Source organism: Diabrotica undecimpunctata, chromosome 4 (assembly GCF_040954645.1).
Source record: "Diabrotica undecimpunctata isolate CICGRU chromosome 4, icDiaUnde3, whole genome shotgun sequence".
In the NCBI taxonomy this organism is placed as follows: Eukaryota; Metazoa; Arthropoda; class Insecta; order Coleoptera; family Chrysomelidae; genus Diabrotica; species Diabrotica undecimpunctata.
Window position 1 is genome coordinate 75,351,007 of NC_092806.1, and position 17,748 is coordinate 75,368,754.

General features: G+C 32.6%; 1 protein-coding gene across 1 annotated transcript in view; it reads right to left on the bottom strand.

Annotated features, from left to right (window-relative positions):
* The window catches only part of LOC140439694 (glutathione synthetase-like), a 70,933-nt gene extending 54,162 nt beyond the window's left edge, over positions 1–16,771 (bottom strand). Inside the window, exons 1-2 of the mRNA XM_072529779.1 lie at positions 16,104–16,771; positions 3,684–3,817 (exon numbers count right to left, since the gene is read on the bottom strand). Of these exons, the coding sequence (XP_072385880.1) occupies positions 3,684–3,817; positions 16,104–16,469 (500 nt within the window). The 5' untranslated portion in view covers positions 16,470–16,771. The remainder of the gene's footprint in view (positions 1–3,683; positions 3,818–16,103) is intronic.
* Between the last annotated feature and the right edge of the window lie 977 nt (positions 16,772–17,748).

Below are 17,748 nucleotides of genomic sequence, written 5' to 3' on the forward strand. Positions count from 1 at the left end.
GTATTATATCTGTTTTTAAAAATTTGTGTCTGGCTGTGTGGGTATTTACCCTAAAGCCAATAAAAAAAATTATAAGTTGCTGACTTTAAATAGAACATCCTGTATTTTATTACATTTTACGCTATATTTTTTTAAGATAATTCGTTCGGTATCAGTATTCCCTATACTTAAATCCAATCCTTTTTGAGATATTTCATTATCTAAGTTAAAATATAATACCACTTAATTCTTTCAACATTAGTAAAGGGCACGCCATGATTTTCATTATTTAAGGTGATATTTTATTATCTGAAGGCGAAACTGAAGGAACGTTAACTTTTTGTCCAATGTTCTTTTTATGTAAAATGCATTCCAAAGAGAAATGTCTAGTAAATGGAACATTACTTTTTTATACCATCTAATACTTTTTCTCGAAGATGAATAATAACTAATCATCTGGTTACTGCGGTCAACGCCAGACATAAACTTGTTATAATTGGCTAATTCCTCTGGTTTTACTTTTTCACCGCCATACCTGTTTTTAGAAGTAATCAATTTGGGATGATATTTCGTAGTAATGCAAATAATATCCCGTTTATCCTCCCATTTTGAAACGCATACTTGACCACATCGGGTCCAACCGTGTTCACCTTTCTTTAACTTGGCTTTTACGATTACGGCAGGATTTCTTTAACTATCTTTTCGTAAGGTACCAGTTGTATGGGTTTTTCGACGAAGAATAACCTTAGAAAGGGAGAGGCTATTATAAAAGTTGTCCATGAAGATATGATGTCCACGATCTAGGTATCACTCCACCAGAGAGATAACTAGTTGCCCAAGTTTTGGTACACCAGAGGCTTTGGCTGTTTTCCAGAATATATTTTCAGATTTAGCACGTAACTGTCGGTGGTACAAACAGAGTAAAACTTTATTCCGTACCTGGCGCTTTTACTTTTAATATACTGCCGAAAACTCAACCGGCAGATAAATAGCATTAGTGACTCATCTAAGGACAAATCTTCTGGAGGAAGAACGGCACTTCTAAAGTTTGATAATAATTTATTCAAAAGTGGTGTAACCTTTTATAGTTTGTCGTCAAGATTTCCACCAATCTGTCCGTAAGAGCAACTAAAACACCTTAGAACTTCTTCAAAACGTCTTTCAGAAATATGACGATGAACAACAAGGCTGTAATATAATGGATACATCGAGAACCTTTTCCTTATTGAAGAAAACTCCCATTTGGAGTGACTCTAAGATACACAGAGCTAGGAATACTTTAAGTTCAGGTTTAGTTACTGGTTTAATAGAACCTATATCTATATCTATAATTTCGTGTGTGTGGTTTTTTGGTATTCTTCAAAATGTCAGCATAGGCATTCATAGAAGTGACAATCATGTTCATAACGTCATCATCCTAGAACTTTTCAAAACATTGGGCTGCAATCGGTTTATTTTCAAACACATATTGGATACCACTACCAGCATTTTTAAACTGAAAATCAGGAATATCTGTTGTGGTATCACACCACATATCTTCTGGTGCTTGCAAATTAAGGTCACTCACAATGTTATCCTCATCACTACTATCGTCTCTAATAGGGTGCTGGTGACTGAAGTCATCACTATCATCATCATCATCACCGCGATAATCAGGGTCTAAGATGTTATCGTCAATACTGAATGCCTCAGGCTCTGAGTAAACGTCATCAGATTCAGATGATCCTATACTGACTTCTTCCATCAGTTGCAAAAGCCTTTGTTCGTCTTTCTGATTCATTTTGCTAATCGCAATGTCGATAATCAAATTATATTTTTATATTACTCCACCCTGTAAATAAAAAAAAATCTATGTTTCCGAACACTAAACATTTTTGTAAACTAAATTCAGCAATCATTAGCAAAGATCCCGGATATACTAACATGCAGTACTTACAAAAATTAGAATTGTTTAAAAAAAAATAATAACTTTATGATTTTAGAATTTTATGTATATATTACTTATTAATTAATTAATATATTACTAAAATTTCACACCAAAAACCTAATAAGAAATTGTTTCTAATGTACATAACACAGATTAGGAACAAATAAATGAATAACTGGATATTTGTTGACATAACCTGTAAGTATTTTTTGACTTCTTTGTTCTTACTTTATAAAATCCAAATATATAAAATTAAGGACTTATTGACACTTACCAACACACATAAAACTGCTTGCACTAATTTTAACACACTGTATAACTTTTAAAGCATAAACATGTAGGAATATATTAATCACGTGCATTACCAAAACACAAGTCAACAGTCGTGTTCGTTCAGTTTTTAAGCAATCTTCTTACAATATCACCAGTTGCATTTAGTCGATGTTAATATCTTTCTGCAAAAACAAGGTAAGCCCGTTCAACAATTCTATTGCATTGGGATACCTTCAACAATTCTATTAGACTCACCTGAAACAACTGTAAGTAATAATAAGATTTAAAAAAAAATCATCATTGGTTAATCCTACATTTGCCATTATTTACTACGAAATACAAACTGATCTGTCAAACTGAGAACACAGTCAAAACAATACATATAAACAGTTAACGTTCTAATTATCAAATTTTTAACAGCCATGGCCTACCCTTTATTAATATTGAAATAATTAAGTGTTCTTATGTTTCAACTTAGATAATGAAATATCTCAGAAATAGTTAGATTTAGGTAAGTTAAAATAAGCAACTTATAAATAATTTAAATTGTGCATGTTGGAGGCTAAATTTAAATACCCTGTATTACATTAATGAGTTGGATATATGGAGTTACCGGACAAGCGCTTGTTGTTTATTGGCTACAATTTCACGTCACTAACCTTGTATTAATGCATATATCGTTAATTAATGTAGACTAAAATTTTCAAAAAATCGAAATATCTCGAAAATGCTCTATTTTAGGTATAGGACTTTGTACACAAATTTTGTTTAAAATTTTATGTAAAATTCGAAAATAAAATAAAAAATATTAGGTTAAATTTAAAATAACAAAGTTGATATCTACTTGCGGTATCACCTGAAGTGCTACATTCAGGACGATATTATATTTCAACTCAGCGTCATCCAAAACCCACAGCTTCATAATTTCAGAGTTTTAATATAACTGTAACCGCCATTACTTCTAATCAAAACTCTAACTCAATAAGAGAGACGACAGCATTCGTTTACCTACGACATGGAGACCTTTCATAAAGACAATATCGTCCGCTACACTCGTTAATCAAAATCCTACTGTCAGAAATGTTCGCGCCAATCCCCACGCCAACCTCCATCCAAACCACGTCATCATCGACGATATAAATGAACCGTCCTCTGTTCCTAGTACCCGTAATGCATTGTTTAGTGATCAGAGTAGTAGTGTCTGGGGGCTCGGGAAACTGAGACCTCGTAAGCCCCGAAGAAGACATCAAAGAGGATGTCGAAAGCTCGACGCAATGATAATCGGCGCGAATCAACCCGGAAGACTTTTGAGTTGAATATTATTATATTATATATATATATATATATATATATATATATATATATATATATATATATATACAGAGATGAGTGCTGCCTTAATAAGACATAATATGTTGTGAAATAAAAAGAGATGAAACTAGTAGAGGTGGGAAATTATTATGTATGTATGTATGTATATATATACATGTGATTAAATACTCACTTATCATACTGAGTTAATATAGTTGATAAACTTCCAAAGCTTGCGGCAATAGTGTTGAATTCAACTTGCTTCAAATTGTTGTTTGATAAACTATGCATTAAATAATCTGAACGTAGATGTAACATGCTGATTTTCTAAAAAAAAAACATTTTTTAAATAAATGATTATTTGTTGTACTCTAATGTGAGTTGTTAAACGAGTAACATCGTTTTGATGGCTTTCTAGTGTTAAGTAAAAATATTAGTGTTTTTGAAGTGGTTTAAAAATCGAAAGTTGGTTTATTTCCTGCGTGTAGTATGTGTACAAGGAGAGATTAGATTAGATTGAGAGAGGTGGTCTTTCGGCCTATTCCACTGCGACCTTTTCAGATCTATTGTGGTCCTCTAGTTCTAGATAGCATTCTCTAGCCTGACCCTTTTTATAAAGTCTAGTAGCTTCGAGACTGTACCTTTCATGTAGCTATTTGCCGGTGGATTTTCTTCTCCTAATGCAAAGAACCGCACATTTGTCAGACTGTCACACTGACATAAAATGTGCTCTGCTGTTTCTTGTTCGAGGTAACAGAATCTGCACAGGTCATCATCTGATAATCCCATCAGCTTCAAGTGCCTATTCAGCTTACAGTGCCCTTTTAGAAGACCTACTATGGCTTTGACTGTTTTCCTGTCTTTGCTTATTAGGTCTGCCGTTTTTTTGTATTTATACATAGTTTGTTATTTCGTGACTGTGAATTTTTAAATAAAACCTTTTTATGTCCTGAGTTTGTCGGTCTGTTGTAAATAAAAATACTTAACTATTGCTACGTTTCGTCAAATTTGCCATTTTCAATAGGCACTTTTTTTATAAACATTACATTATACAATTATATTTCATGTTTACACTCTTTAGAAGTTTAAAATGGATTAAAAAATTGGTATCTGACATTGACAGATGAAATCTGGCAAGTATCTGAAAACACGAGTGGGTCAGGGTCATGTCTTAAATATTTGCCATGGTGCATTTAAAAACAACTCAATTTATTAAATTATGATACATATTTTAAAGATATTTGATGTCAGTCTTATTATTGAAAGAATTCGGAACTTTTTTATGTGAATCATCTCCAATATGCATCTTTTGTTGTATTTTTGTTCTTTTTCCAAAATCTGTACATTTTTAAAATCAAAGAAATGGCTATTTTCTAGAGAATGTTTGGCTAGGGCTGTTGTGTTTAATCTGTTGGTTTGTACACTATGTTTATGTGCAACTACCCTTCTATGCAGGTATTGGTGTGTTTGCCCAATATATGTTGAATTACAGTCCATAATCAAATGTTATTTATAAAATAAATTGTAAAGACTGTAATTCAACATATATTGGGAAAGCACACCAATATCAGCATAGTTGCTAAGAGTGATTATTTTAACGGTAGGAAAAGCCCTAGAACAAGAACCTTTTGCCTTTTGAACGACTTGCAGTGGATACTCTTGGTCCATTTCCGATGACAGAGAGAGAAAACAAGTACCTAGTGGTCGCATGGATTATTTTTCGAAATGGCTTGAAATTGCACCCCTTCCTAATCAAGAAGCGATTACAGTAGCAGAAGCATTCATAGGACAATCTGATCAAGGACGAAATTTTAAATCAGAATTATGGCAAGAATTAATGCTGGAATACTTCGGTCACATTATAAGGCACCCTGAAAAATGTGAACTTTTACATCTGATCATTCAGGGAAAGATCCAAGGTAAACGCGGTCTTGGTAGAAGAACGTCATGACTTAAAAATCGAAAACAAAGGTACAGAAAATCAACTATATCATTATTTAAGCTGCTTTCAATAAATATATCCAACGAACGATAACGGTTGTGGAACTAAAAGAAAAAGACGAAACGTTTTCCAAAGAAACAGAGGATCTTATAGAATACAGCGAGGGAGGAACAACAGTCAATGGAAACCGCAAAGAGACCACAGAAAAAGTAACACAGCGGAAACAAATATCGCGAAACATGAACAACGAACAAATACAATGCCCGAAACAGATTTTTTTCGTAACTCCACGAAAGCTAATCAAATCGAAATAAACGGATTGAATTATGTATTATAACTGAATACTGCAAAGGTAGGCACATAAAAGTATTAATAGACACAGGATCCTCCGTTAGTGTAATGTTCAACAAATTTCAGGAAAATACCGAATGCATAAATAAACAAACAAATCTAACTGTATGGAATAACGGGAAGTACGTTTACAGCTGGGTCGATTTGGTCATATGGTGTGACCTTGAATTATTACATGTGGAAAGAAAACATTAAATTACGACATTAATTTGTTATCATGACAAGTTTTTCACATAGTGTACACGAAATATTAGTTCCGTTCTTTTATCAACTATGGTATGTTGATAATGCCTTAGGTACGCGCTACTTTGACTATATCTATGTTTTGTTAAAATTGTTGGTAACTTGCGTTTATAAACAGTTTTATTGATTTTATTATTATACTTATATAAATTTTTTCAGAATTATTCATATTTTTCATACATATAACCTTTATACGTAGTGTATGATAAAATTCTTGTTTTCTTTACATCGTTGGGTTGTAGCAATTGGTGGTGAGTCATTACTCAAATGAAATATTTTGGTGCCTTTCGAGAACATAATCTTGTGATTCACCGCAGATAAGCGAATTCATTTGATGTGCAATATCTTTATATTGTGTATAGTTTGTTTACGGTTATAATAGGTTTGTATCTTATTTGTTAAATACTTTGTCGCTTTATTTAAGCTATCATTATTCTAAACTTAAAATAATTGTCTTTTTAGTATAGTTTCGTATCAACTAATATTTAAGTTTGTAGATATTCTTGTTTAATTATAATTGTATGTCTGTTTATGTATATTTGTGTTTTGATTTTACTTGTTTTTATAATAGAGTTTTATATAGTCCTCTTGCTTTCATTTTTCTATTTTAAAATTCATACCCAAAGCGAAAGAGATAAACCAGCGCGTTCTAGATTCAACATAGATATTCTACTCGATTTCTGATGACCCCAATTTTATATAGAGGTCATCATATGTGCACAACGCAACATAATGGTCCTTCCAGCCGGATGGTCTTGTTCTTTCACTGTTTTATATGTGTCTAGGTTTCTCTGCTAGTAGATACCTTTTTTCTATGTTCTTATCCATGTCTAGTTGCGCTTTCCTTGCGGTAGGAGCCTAGTCGGTTATGATAACCATTTTACGTGTCGTTGATTACGGTTTCCTTATGGTAGGAGTCTAATTGGTTATTGTAACCATTCTACATATTGGTATGTAACATACCATTGTTGCTTACGGTTTCCTTAGGGTATGGGTCTAGTTAGTTATCATAACCATAATATATTCCTGTTACCTAAAAAGACACCTAGTCTGCAGATAGACATTGTTTACTTTGCTCCAGGGTTTCTTATGCTAGAGACCTTTTTTGCGGTTAGTATAACCATTTACATTAAGGTATTTCTTTTGTCAAAAAAGACACCCAGTCTGTAGAGACATTTCTGTTTTTTGTGTTCGTTAGTGTTTGTCAGGTTTGAAAATTATTTTCGGTTATTGCAACCATTTTCTGTTTAATTTTTCCTGATTGTAGGAATATTAGTAGCATATTCTAATCATTTTATTTCGTTTCCTTTATAAGATACCTAGTCTGTAGAGGCTGATTATTAAAAGCATTTCTTTGGTTTTTTTCTGTGAAGAATCCAGGAATTTAAAGTTATTTTTACACTGTAGCAATTCTTTTGTTTTTTTTTATTTTAAACTTTCATATATTAGCTGCTATATTTTACATCTAAAGAATGGATATCTTCAAACAAGCTAGGAGTGCAAAGGCTGCAATCAAGAGGCAGAATAATTAGATTCAGGATATTTCATTGGCAAATGCTCACCAGTTGAGGATTCGTCGTGAAGTCCTACTGGTTGTAGGACTTCACACAATAAATTGTCAATAAATTGACAATTTATTGTGTGAAGATCCCGCTGCTGTAGACAGCGAGGACGCACCATTGTAGAAGATGTAGCTTTGAAAGCTATAGCATTGATATGAAATAAGATCGAGTCACTGCACGTTGAATCTTCCAATGATTCTCCCAGAACGCAGGTAAAATTGCCCGAAATTAATATTTCTCATTTCTCAGGTAAATTATCTGAATGGAATTCGTTTTATGAACTTTTTTTTGCTTTAATTGTTTTGCAGGTGACTAATGACAACTTTCAGATTGCTCTAGATAGGCTCACGCATCGCTATGCGAATAAAAACATTTTAATTCGGTCATTATTAACTTATTTATTGGATATAAAAAGTGTGCCAAACAATGCACAATCCACTCATAACTTGTTACGAGAATTTCATGTTTCATTAAAAAATTCAATTCGAGCTTTGGAAAATCAGGATCTAAGTGACCGTCAATTATTCGAACATTTAGTAGTTTGCCTCTCTGAGAGAAAATTGGATTTCGCGACAAGACGTCATTTAGAATTTGATGACAATAAGTTGAATGAACTACCAAATTTACGTGAATTTCTTAGCCATATCGATATAAGAGCAACTCATTTAGACAACTTAAATGGTCACGCAAGGGAAGGTAGAGAAAAGTTAGGCATGGAAAACAGGTAAAATCAGTGTTTCATGCTAGCTCCAGCCCTAATAGTGGAATTGGTCAGATCCGAGGGCTAGATAGTGCAACAAAATGTTTTTGTTGTTCCAGTAATTTTCTTAAGTTGTACACGTGTGAGAAAAGTTTTTATGTTCGTCAGGTTTTGAGAGATGGAGATTTGTAAATGATAAGGAACTTTGTTCTTTGTTTGAACTTTACGAAGAAGAATATCCTGGCTGCATAACCTGCGAAAATGGTTTAACTTAACCACTACCGGACTTTTCAGGGCAGCAGTCAACAAAGTCAGAATAGCCATGTTAGTGTCCAACATCCGTAACGGATAGGCACCATAAGAAGAAAGGAACTTTGTATAAATTGTTTGTATCCTAGTGTAATGACACCAAGAATTGTGTGAAGTGTAACAAACCTCATCATCACACTTTGTTGCATAAACATGTGGGGGAAAATCATTTGTCAAACGTTTCCACATAACGTCATGACACTTCGTTCCGGTCGTCTCAAGGTAATAGGTCGCAAAATTCATCGTCTCAGCATCAACCTAATTTCGAGCCATCTACTTCCCAGATAGCTCATGTGAAAGTTCGTCAAGCCAGCATCCCCCGACTTCTCCGCATGCTTCAGTAGCCTCTTTTTGTGCCCACGATGGTGTTGTATTGCTAGGTACTATTCTGTCTTTTTGTATTCTTCCGAAGGTCGGAAAGTTAAGGCCAGAGCCCTAATTGATTCTTGGAGCCAAATCTCCTTCATAACAGAGGATTTACTTAGTAAACTGAAATATTCGCCTTATCAGAGATTCCTTTCTATTGCTACACTTAATGCAAGTCCTCACGTCGCTAATGATATGGTGGATATTGTCATTCATTCTCACATTTCTACGGACCGACTGAAAACTATCACTTCTCGTCTACCACAAATTCAAATAAATGTGGATAGATTAAAGATTCCACGCAATTGTGTTCTAGCTGATCCTAATTTTGGAGAACCAGATGATATATACCTATTGCTTAGTATGTACCAAGTTGCTCGTATCTTGCAAAACGGTCTTATTCGATTAGGAAATAATTTGCCAATTTTACTAGATTCAATTTTTGGCTACATTGTTTCCGGGAATGTTCCGGCTTCTTGTTTACAACCCGCTACGAGGCCACGACACCTGTCTAGTAATTTAACTTATGTTTCTCATCATATGGTTACCTATCAGTCGAGTATCGTCGCAGAGGATACTTTGACTAATATTGTCGAAAAGTTCTGGACGTGTGAGGAAATGCCGGAGGAGCACGGGCTCACCTGAGACGATGCCACTACAGAACAGATATTCTCAGACACCACTCTGCGTTTGCCAGATGGTGCTTACCAGGTGTATTTGCCTTTTAGGAGTCCATTAGAAAAGCTAAAACTGGGTCATTCCTATAATATGGCTGCCAAGCGTTTTTCTTCGCTTGAAGAATCCCTTAATGATGTACTATTCACTGGGCCTCAGGTCCAGCTTAATTTGTACGATATTGTACTTCGTTTGCAATCATTTCGATTTGTTTTCATGTTTTCACGGCGGACATCCAGAAAATGTATCGGCAGATACACGTTAATCCTCAACACCAATTTCTACTAAACTTCCTTTGGGACAAACTGCAAAGTATGCAGCAAAATAGATTAGTGTTTGCACTAGACCGGCTCCTTATTTGGCGACCCGTGTGTTAAATCATTTCTTCTTCTTCTACGGCACTACAGCCCAAATTGAGCCTTGGCCTCCTTTATTTTTTGCGTCCACCCTTGTTTGTCTGTGGCTGATCTTCTCCATACACGGACTCCTAAAAGGGCTTGTGCGTCGCTGTTTACTGTGTCTTTCCAGCGCTTTCTTGGCTTTCCAACCGGTCTCTTCCCTTGCATTCTAGCATTGTGTTATATCATTTGGCGGAGGTTAATAAGGAGAAATACCCATTCTCCTATGATGCCCTGACCAGTCAAAGTTACATTGACGATATTTTGTCCGGATGTTATCATGAAACGCACCTAAGAATCCTATTCCAGCAACTTCATGAGGTGTTGACGTCAGCCAAATTCTCTTTGCATAAGTATTCGTCTAATTCACTACATTTTTTGAGATCTCTTTCTATTGATTCTCCGGCTATTGTGGATGTGGATATAGATCCATGTACTAGTACATTGTTAGGTCTTAAGTGGTCTCCTTGTGACGATTGTTTTTTTTCCCATCCCCACTTTTACGGTGTCAGGAGCCATCACAAGAAGGGTGATTTTGTCCATTATGGCGAAGTGCTATATTGCTCGGAAAATTGTTAGTACAAAAGGTGTGGATGCTTCGTGTGGGGTGGGACGATCCAGTTACGGATATTGCAGTACTGACCGAATGGAATACGTTGCTCAAAGAATTGCCCCAAATATGTATCAAAATTCCTCGATACTTTCTACATTCATTCGATACTTCTACTATCAAACTACATATATTTTGCGACGCCAGCTCGATAGCATACGTTACCGTAGCGTATATTCGTGCATTATACACAAATGGTTCTGTGTCTGTACGGATGTTGACTTCACGAACAAAAGTAGCACCGTTAAAAAATCCATAAGAAACACGTACAGTTGAGACATTTAGGACCTTAGGGTACACTGTCCAATTTCAAACTTCATTATTGGCCTTTACATGCATTGCGTGATGTTAAACGTGTCATTCATCATTGCGTAACTTATTTTAGATTTAGAACTGTAAGCTCCAACCAATTGATGGCAGATCTACCCAAAAATCGTCAGCCAGTTCGTCCTTTTCAGAAGGTTTCTGTAGACTATGGGGGATACTTTCTTATAAAAGCCTCTAGATTGCGAAAGGCCAAATTGCTTAAAGCTTATATACCTAGCTATATTGTTTGTATGGTCACGAAGGCCATACACATTGAAGTTTCTAGCTTGTCTACAGAAGAGCTTTCATTTTATTTCGCCCAATAGTCCGCACTATGGAGGACTACAAGAACGTGCCATTCGTAGTTGTAAATATCATCTACACCATCTTCTGGGATTATTCTAAACTTAAAATAATTGTCTTTTTTGGTATCGTTTCGTATCAACTAATATTTAAGTTTGTAGATATTCTTGTTTAATAATAATTGTATGTCTGTTTATGTATATTTGTGTTTTGATTTTACTTGTTTTTAAAATAGAGTTTCATATAGTCCTCTTGCTTTCATTTTTCTATTTTAAAATTCATGCCCAAAGCGAAAGGGAGAAACAAGCGAATTCTAGATTGAACATAGACATTCTCCTCCCTCTCTGATGGCCCCAATTATTATATAGAGGTCATCCTATGTGCAGAACGCAACAATGCCAAAACTGGCAAAATAACATATAAACCAGGAGACAAGGCATTCGTTAAAAACGAGTGGAATTCAAAACCAAATCCTTTCTTTTCAGGTCCATATAGCGTTATTGGGAATAAACCACCTAACATTATTATAAATAAAAATGATACATATATAGTCATATAATAAAAATAATGTTATACTATAAAGTGACTGAATTAAAAGAAATAGTGATCAAACTTTGTTATGACATAAAAAAGTGGGTGTGAGAAAGTGAAAACAAAACTATTATTTAGTACTAAGAATTAACATTAATTATTCAACATTGTTGTACATTTTTTCTCTTGTTCGAATTTTTTTTCTATGTAAATGATAAGTACATCTATTATTGTTGTAATAATACAATAAATAAATAATATAATAATACGATAAACATAATGTAGGGGAAAACAAAATGTAGGGTGATGTTAAGGTAAATATGAAGAGATGGGAAATGAAACAAAACAAAACATGCATGTTGTGCATATGACGCATACAGATTTTAGAGATAAAAGTTTATTATCCACCTTGATAACACAATTAGAGGAAGAAGTGCGATTATAATTAAAGATAACATAAAATATCATCAAGAAATGGGATATAGTAATTAAAATTCAAGCTATTATAGTTGGACCTAGTTAAGCAGAAGTCATCCAACCCAAAAAAGTGATTATCAGCAAATTGAATTTAAAAGTCTGTAATGTGCTCTAATTAGATGATGCCTATTTGATTTTTATGCCGTTAATTTTAACATTTGGAATTAGTTTGCTAAACACTTTCTTTGTACATTTTTTTGAAAACATAATTTTGAAGCAAGTTATTTTAAAAAATATGGATTGGATTTATTTAGTGAAAAAAAAAATCTTTACAAATTTTTTGTAAAATGAAACTTATATGGGTTGGAATGTTTTAGATAAATAAATAAACCAACTTTTTAATCACTCCAATGATGCAAAGTGTATTACATTTTATTTATAATCTTACATTACAATAATTAACTTGTATCCTGGATATTTATGTCAAAATCCAATGTGCACATCTTCTATCACACAGGCAGAACTCAAAAAGTTTTCATAAAAAGGTTAAGCATCATCAGGAACGAAATGTAGTTAGCTTTTGATATTGTGCATTTTTGCTTCTGCCAAGGAATACCATTAGACCAAAGCTATGTAGCCTAGTCATCAAGTTATCTGGGTTTAGTCATCCTCATTGCTCTATATTCAAACATATGTGATTGACATTAAAATTAGACATCATAAAAATGTGTTTCCACTGTGTAATAGAATTTGTATTGTTTCTAACCAGTTAATTTTTTCTTTATTGATGCCATTTTTTCTATTAACTGTTGCCTTTTCAAGTTTTTGTGTGCTGAAAAACTTCTTATGGCAAGAATTTATATATATATATATATATATATATATATATATATATATATATATATATATATATATATAGTCCAAGCGAGTATATATTCGTTCATAACAGAGCTGGGTAGTATCCGGATACTTTTTATGTATCCGAAAGCTGTATCCGGATACTTTTTAAATTTTGTATCCGGTATCCGTATCCGTGATCAAATTTTAAAGTATCCGGCATCCGGATACTTTTTTTAATATTCGGATACTTTTAAATATTTATCGCCCGCCGATAATGCACCTAACGTAGGCACAACACTGCAATTCCTTCAATCCAGATGTGTCTAATATGTTAAATCCCATTTTTCGTACTCGTCACCTTTATAATATATTATTATATAGCTAATGGAGCTTTGTTTTTACCTAATCAGTTATAAATCTTCCTAACTACGTTGTTTAATTAATTACTTACATTTACTTTATATTTTCTATATCTCTCTTTTCAAGAAGCCCTTTTTGTACCCTGTATAATTAAAAGAAATTATTTTTCGGATTATAATAAAGTACATCTTAATATTTATAATTTTATTTTAGTGTACCTACATGTACCACATCACATAGTTCTAATACTAATAATTTATGTCCTTAAAAAAAGTATCCTAGGAAGTATCTGAAAAGAATATCTGGATACTTGTATCCAAATACATTTTTAAATGAAAGTATTTGTACTTTTTTAAAAAGTATCCGGATACATTTTGAGTATCCGTATCCAGATACTTTTTTTCAGTATCCGACCCAACTCTGGTTCATAATACTTTAATTGGTATTCTATGTCACAAAAATCGTTTGGTACAAAGCCATAAAGCCATGGCCAGAGATCAAGAATTTAAAGATAGAATTTTTAAATTAGCGTTGGCTTGAAAAGTGGTACTTTAATAATGCAGTGCTAACCTTTACATAGGTCAGACCACAAAATTTTCAGCATTATTTGCTAGGTTATCTGCATGTCTTAAAATATAGGTACCAACCTCCTTCACTCCTCTCCCATTAGTTCCTTCACGCTATACATAAAAATAAGTTTTATTACATAACATCTGCATGCATAAATATATGCTTATTTATCAAAAAAATATATTGAATAGCTTCTGGTGTGCAAATACTTTTCAGTGTTCCTTCCATAGAATATTTATTATCTTTGGAAGTTTGGAAGATATATTATTTTGCTAATCAAGTACCTATATCTACTGGTATCATGGAATGGAACCATGATGAATCATAGAAAACTATTTAAGGATTTTTTGATATAATATTTAAAAAAAAAGAACTTAAAACAATTCACTGCCATTTAACTTCCCCTTAAGAGTGAAGGCGCAAAATTTCGGTCAATGCTTTTTAAATGCTTTCATTTTTTTCGAATCCAGAGAAAACTAACCAATATTTTTTAAAAATTTAAACGTAGAATGAAAGATTACATTATTACCGAGGGCCGAAAGTCCCTTTGAATAAACAAAAATTTTTTTTTATATTTTAAAATTAATTGAAAATTAAAAATTAAAAGATATTTGAAATTAAAAATCATACTAAATTTTCTCTTCTTTTTCACCCCTTTAACTTATTACAATAAACATTATAGAAGTTTTCAGGGACTTTCGGCCCTCAGTAATAATGTATTCGTTCATTCTGAGTTTAATTTTTAAAAAAATACTTATTAGTATTCTCAGGATTCGAAAAAAATGAATGCATTTAAAAAGCATTGGCGCGAAATTTTGCACCTACACTCTTAATTAAAAAGTAAATTAGAAGATATACTATTTAAACTAAGTTACAAGAGGTTGAGTTGGTACTTACATCATCCACATTAGGGTTCACTGTGTAAGCCTTGAGGGCTTGTACCAGTTTTTTTGTGTAATATCATGGTGTCACTATTTGAGGCATGTCTAGATCATAATTAAATTATGTAATAATCATGCATTGGTTAGTTTTATTACCCAACATGAGGTTTTAAAATAAAGAAGCTTCTCTAACTTACCTCAACATAAGTTGTATCTATTTCTATACTTTCTTCAGATATCATTTTACTATTTGCTTCCTTCCCACTGAATTTTGCTAACTCACATAAGTACTTGCCCCTCCCTGTCTAATAATTTTTTTTGGCATAAAAATTAAACACGAATGAATAAGGGGAAATGGAGAAGTAACGTGAGTAAAATATACTTTATCGATCTAGTTCGGAGATTCACATAGTAATTATTTACTAAAAATTGTTTTAACATATTAGCTAAATACAAACTGTAAAATGATACAAAGTGGTTTGGACAATTTCTGATCATAATTGTATTTTTAATATTTACATTAAAAGTAATAGGTAGAAAATGTACAACCCACTTGAAGATTTTTAATCCCAAAAAAACCTATTTTTAGTCAATCAAGAAGTGCTGAAATGATTCACATCACTAGCATGTTCCTACTGTTATTTTAATAAGGCTATTGAAATCAACTTATATTTTTTAGAAAACGCTCAAACCACTTAAACTTATGCATGATTGTGGGTTAGATTTTGATCATTTTAATATAAAGAAGTAGTGTTTTCGCTTGGAAGGTTTCTGCAGATTACAGAAACAGAAATTTTGTACTATATGGTATTAAAATCTCATTTTTGACAATTTGCTGGTTGGCGTTTTCTGCTTAACTATGTTCAGTTATGTCAAGACAAAAAATTGCAAAATTCTAATAACAGTATGATTCCAAGAGTCAGTATGTCCTCCAATATATGCTTTAAAGAAAAGTCAGTATGTATGCAGAGAATTAAAATGTGAAACTATATCCAAAGGAAAGCCAACATACTGGCTAACTGATCCTAACAAAATACCAGATTTAATAGACTTTTTCATAGAAATACTTCTAGGAATTACATACAAATTGAGAATGTATATGATATGAATATGAACAAGAGAACAGTTAGATGATAAAGTAGAGGTACTAACTGAAAACATACAAACCACTGTTTGGAATAATTAATTACAGCCAGTAATTACGGTTTTATGCCGGTTTTACTGAAAGCATGTTATAAATATTGCTTACCTGTGCGCGTCCTTCTGCTTCAACAGTTTCATAAATCTTGTATAATCGTGCAGTAAAATCATCTGCTTCTATAACATCTCTAAAACACTGTTTAATAAATGCATCATTGTTGGTTATATTGTGTAAAAGTTCTTGTAAAATACTTTGTAGATTTACTACTTTGTTAAATTCATTTCGTGGGAATCCTGAAGGAAATAAAATAAATGGAGATATTTGCACTGTATCTTCATTATAATTCGTCTTGGATCTCATAGAAATACCATGCATTATGGTCCATTCTTTTGCTTTAGTAACAATTCCTTTCAGTTCGTCTTCAGGAAATGGTACTGGTACACAACCAGGTAATATTTGAACATCGTTAGACATTATTTAACTTATATTTTAGACACTAAATCTAAAAAATAATGAGATACTTTTTGGAAAATATGTAACTAGTTTATAAAAAATAAAATTGGGGAGAAGGATAAAAATTTCTTATTCTTATTCAAAATTTTAGAAATAAATCAACTATTTTGTTGTGATTGAGTAATAGTTGTGTCGTGTCATTAAAACTAAAACTGATGACAGCTGTTAGGTTAGGTTAGCCACCTGCACCTGATGATCAAAGATCAAAGCAACCACAGAATAAATAACAATCAGAATGCCCACTCTCAGATTCCGCCTTTCAAGTTTGTCAGCACGCGATCGCCATATTTTAAACGGAAACTTAGTTGAGAAATTTTTGACAAGCTATTAGTACATTTGAAATAATTTAATCTATTCTTCAACTAAAAGTACGAATAAAATAGTGCATATTATGTCTATAGTTGCCGTAAATAAATTAAACCTGGTTAATTTTTCTATGCACACAAGATAAAATGTCAATGAACAGCACTGGTTCCGTCTAAAACATGGCTGATCCCGTCTGCGCGAACGAGATGCGCGTACTTATTTTTTCAAGCAGAGTGGGCTGACTTCTTCCAGTGAAAAAAGAAGAATTATTCTAAAAAGTGGAAGCACAGTATAGACAACAACTGTTGTTATTTATACTGTGGTGGAAGTGTATACTAACCCATAAAATTTTCCCTGTATATTTAAAACATCGAGTTTACATTATTTAAAATATAATATTTGAGTTGTTACAATTTGACATATTGTAGTAAATATTTGTATTATTCGCGTTGTTTATTTTAGTTAATATAGTTTTATTGTTTTATTTTTGTTTAATTCTTTGTTAGTTCTATTTAGTTAATTAGTTAGTTCTATTTTGAATTTTATTATCATGGATGTTCCATCAGCTAATGCGTTGGTAAGTTTTTCTTACATAAATTAGATAAATGTTCTTTAAAAGTTAATATTTTTAGATAAATAAGGATGCTGTTAAATTATAAGATAATCAAACTGCACAAAGGCCAAAGGTTTATTCAAAATACCTACCATTTTTTTAAATTATTTGCCGAATGAAATCCTGTTGAGGTAAGTTGATCATTAAAATATATTTATATTATATTATTTATCTATGAATATATTTATTAAATTATGTAAATGTTACAAATGTTCTTAATAACAAAAACATTTCAGTTAACATCCCGTTCAACAAAATATATTTTATAAAAAAGTTAGGCTAATTTCAGTATCAGCAACAGATACAGACTAGCTCTTAACA